This window comes from Sinocyclocheilus anshuiensis, unplaced genomic scaffold, assembly GCF_001515605.1.
Source record: "Sinocyclocheilus anshuiensis isolate Anshui unplaced genomic scaffold, SAMN03320099.WGS_v1.1 scaffold967, whole genome shotgun sequence".
NCBI lineage: Eukaryota > Metazoa > Chordata > Actinopteri > Cypriniformes > Cyprinidae > Sinocyclocheilus > Sinocyclocheilus anshuiensis.
The window spans coordinates 179,244-180,133 of NW_015542427.1; the positions used below are offsets into that span (position 1 = coordinate 179,244).

At 37.9% G+C, this 890-nt stretch overlaps 1 protein-coding gene across 1 annotated transcript in view; it reads right to left on the reverse strand.

Annotated features, from left to right (window-relative positions):
- LOC107693549 (DEAD (Asp-Glu-Ala-Asp) box polypeptide 23) overlaps positions 1 to 890 on the reverse strand; it is an 11,669-nt gene that overhangs the window by 8,641 nt on the left and 2,138 nt on the right. Inside the window, exons 4-6 of the mRNA XM_016492974.1 lie at positions 568 to 661; positions 426 to 491; positions 186 to 324 (exon numbers count right to left, since the gene is read on the reverse strand). Coding sequence (XP_016348460.1) covers positions 186 to 324; positions 426 to 491; positions 568 to 661 — 299 coding nt within the window. The remainder of the gene's footprint in view (positions 1 to 185; positions 325 to 425; positions 492 to 567; positions 662 to 890) is intronic.

The following is an 890-nucleotide window of genomic DNA, read 5'->3' on the forward strand; positions in this document are numbered from 1 at the left end:
AATTGGTACCGAGAACCGTGGATTTTCACTGGTATTGGTACCGAATACTGAAATTTTGGTACCGTGACAACACTAGATAGCATCAAAGTTAACAGACACAGACTAAACGAAACAAAACAAAAAATGAAACCATTTTAAAAGTATAATCATGTTTCTACAGATGCTACTGTTGTCCTGCCTCTCACCTAGCATCTTCCTGCCGATGTCCTGAAATATTCTTCGTTTCTTCCTCTCCTCGTCCACTTGTCTGCGGCGTTCCTCTGTCTGCTGCTCCCTCCGTTTGATGGCCTCAGCTTCTCGCTCCCCTTTAGACAAGAACTTGGGCTACGACAGGAACATATGTTTAGAAAAAACAACAACTATTGAGTGCACTTGCATAAATAAATATATATATATATATATATATATATATATAAACTCTTCACCTTAGATTCTGCCTCTTCTTCTGCTTTCTTCTTAGCAAGCAGCTCTTCAAGAGAGAGAGGCTGCACCTGAATCAGTGCAGAAACAGTGTCAAAAAAGTACACAGTATGCAACATTCAAACTTGAAATGACCTAATAGAGCACCTTCTCTTTCTTCTTCTCATCTTTCTCCTCTTCCTCTTTCTTCACATCCTTCTCCCTCTTTGTTTTCAAATCCTTGGATTTAGGGGAAGTGCTCCTGTGAGGAAAAAGCAAACACTTTATAACTGAGTATTAAATTCACCATGAAATCAACATCGATCATTCTTTTTTTTTTTTTTTTTAAAGGAGACATATTATGCCCCCTTTTACAATATACAATATTAGACTCTGGTGTCCCCAGAATGTGTCTGTGAAGTATCAGCTCAAAATACCCCACAGATCATTTATTATATCATTTTGAAAATGCCTATTTTGAGTGGAAGCAG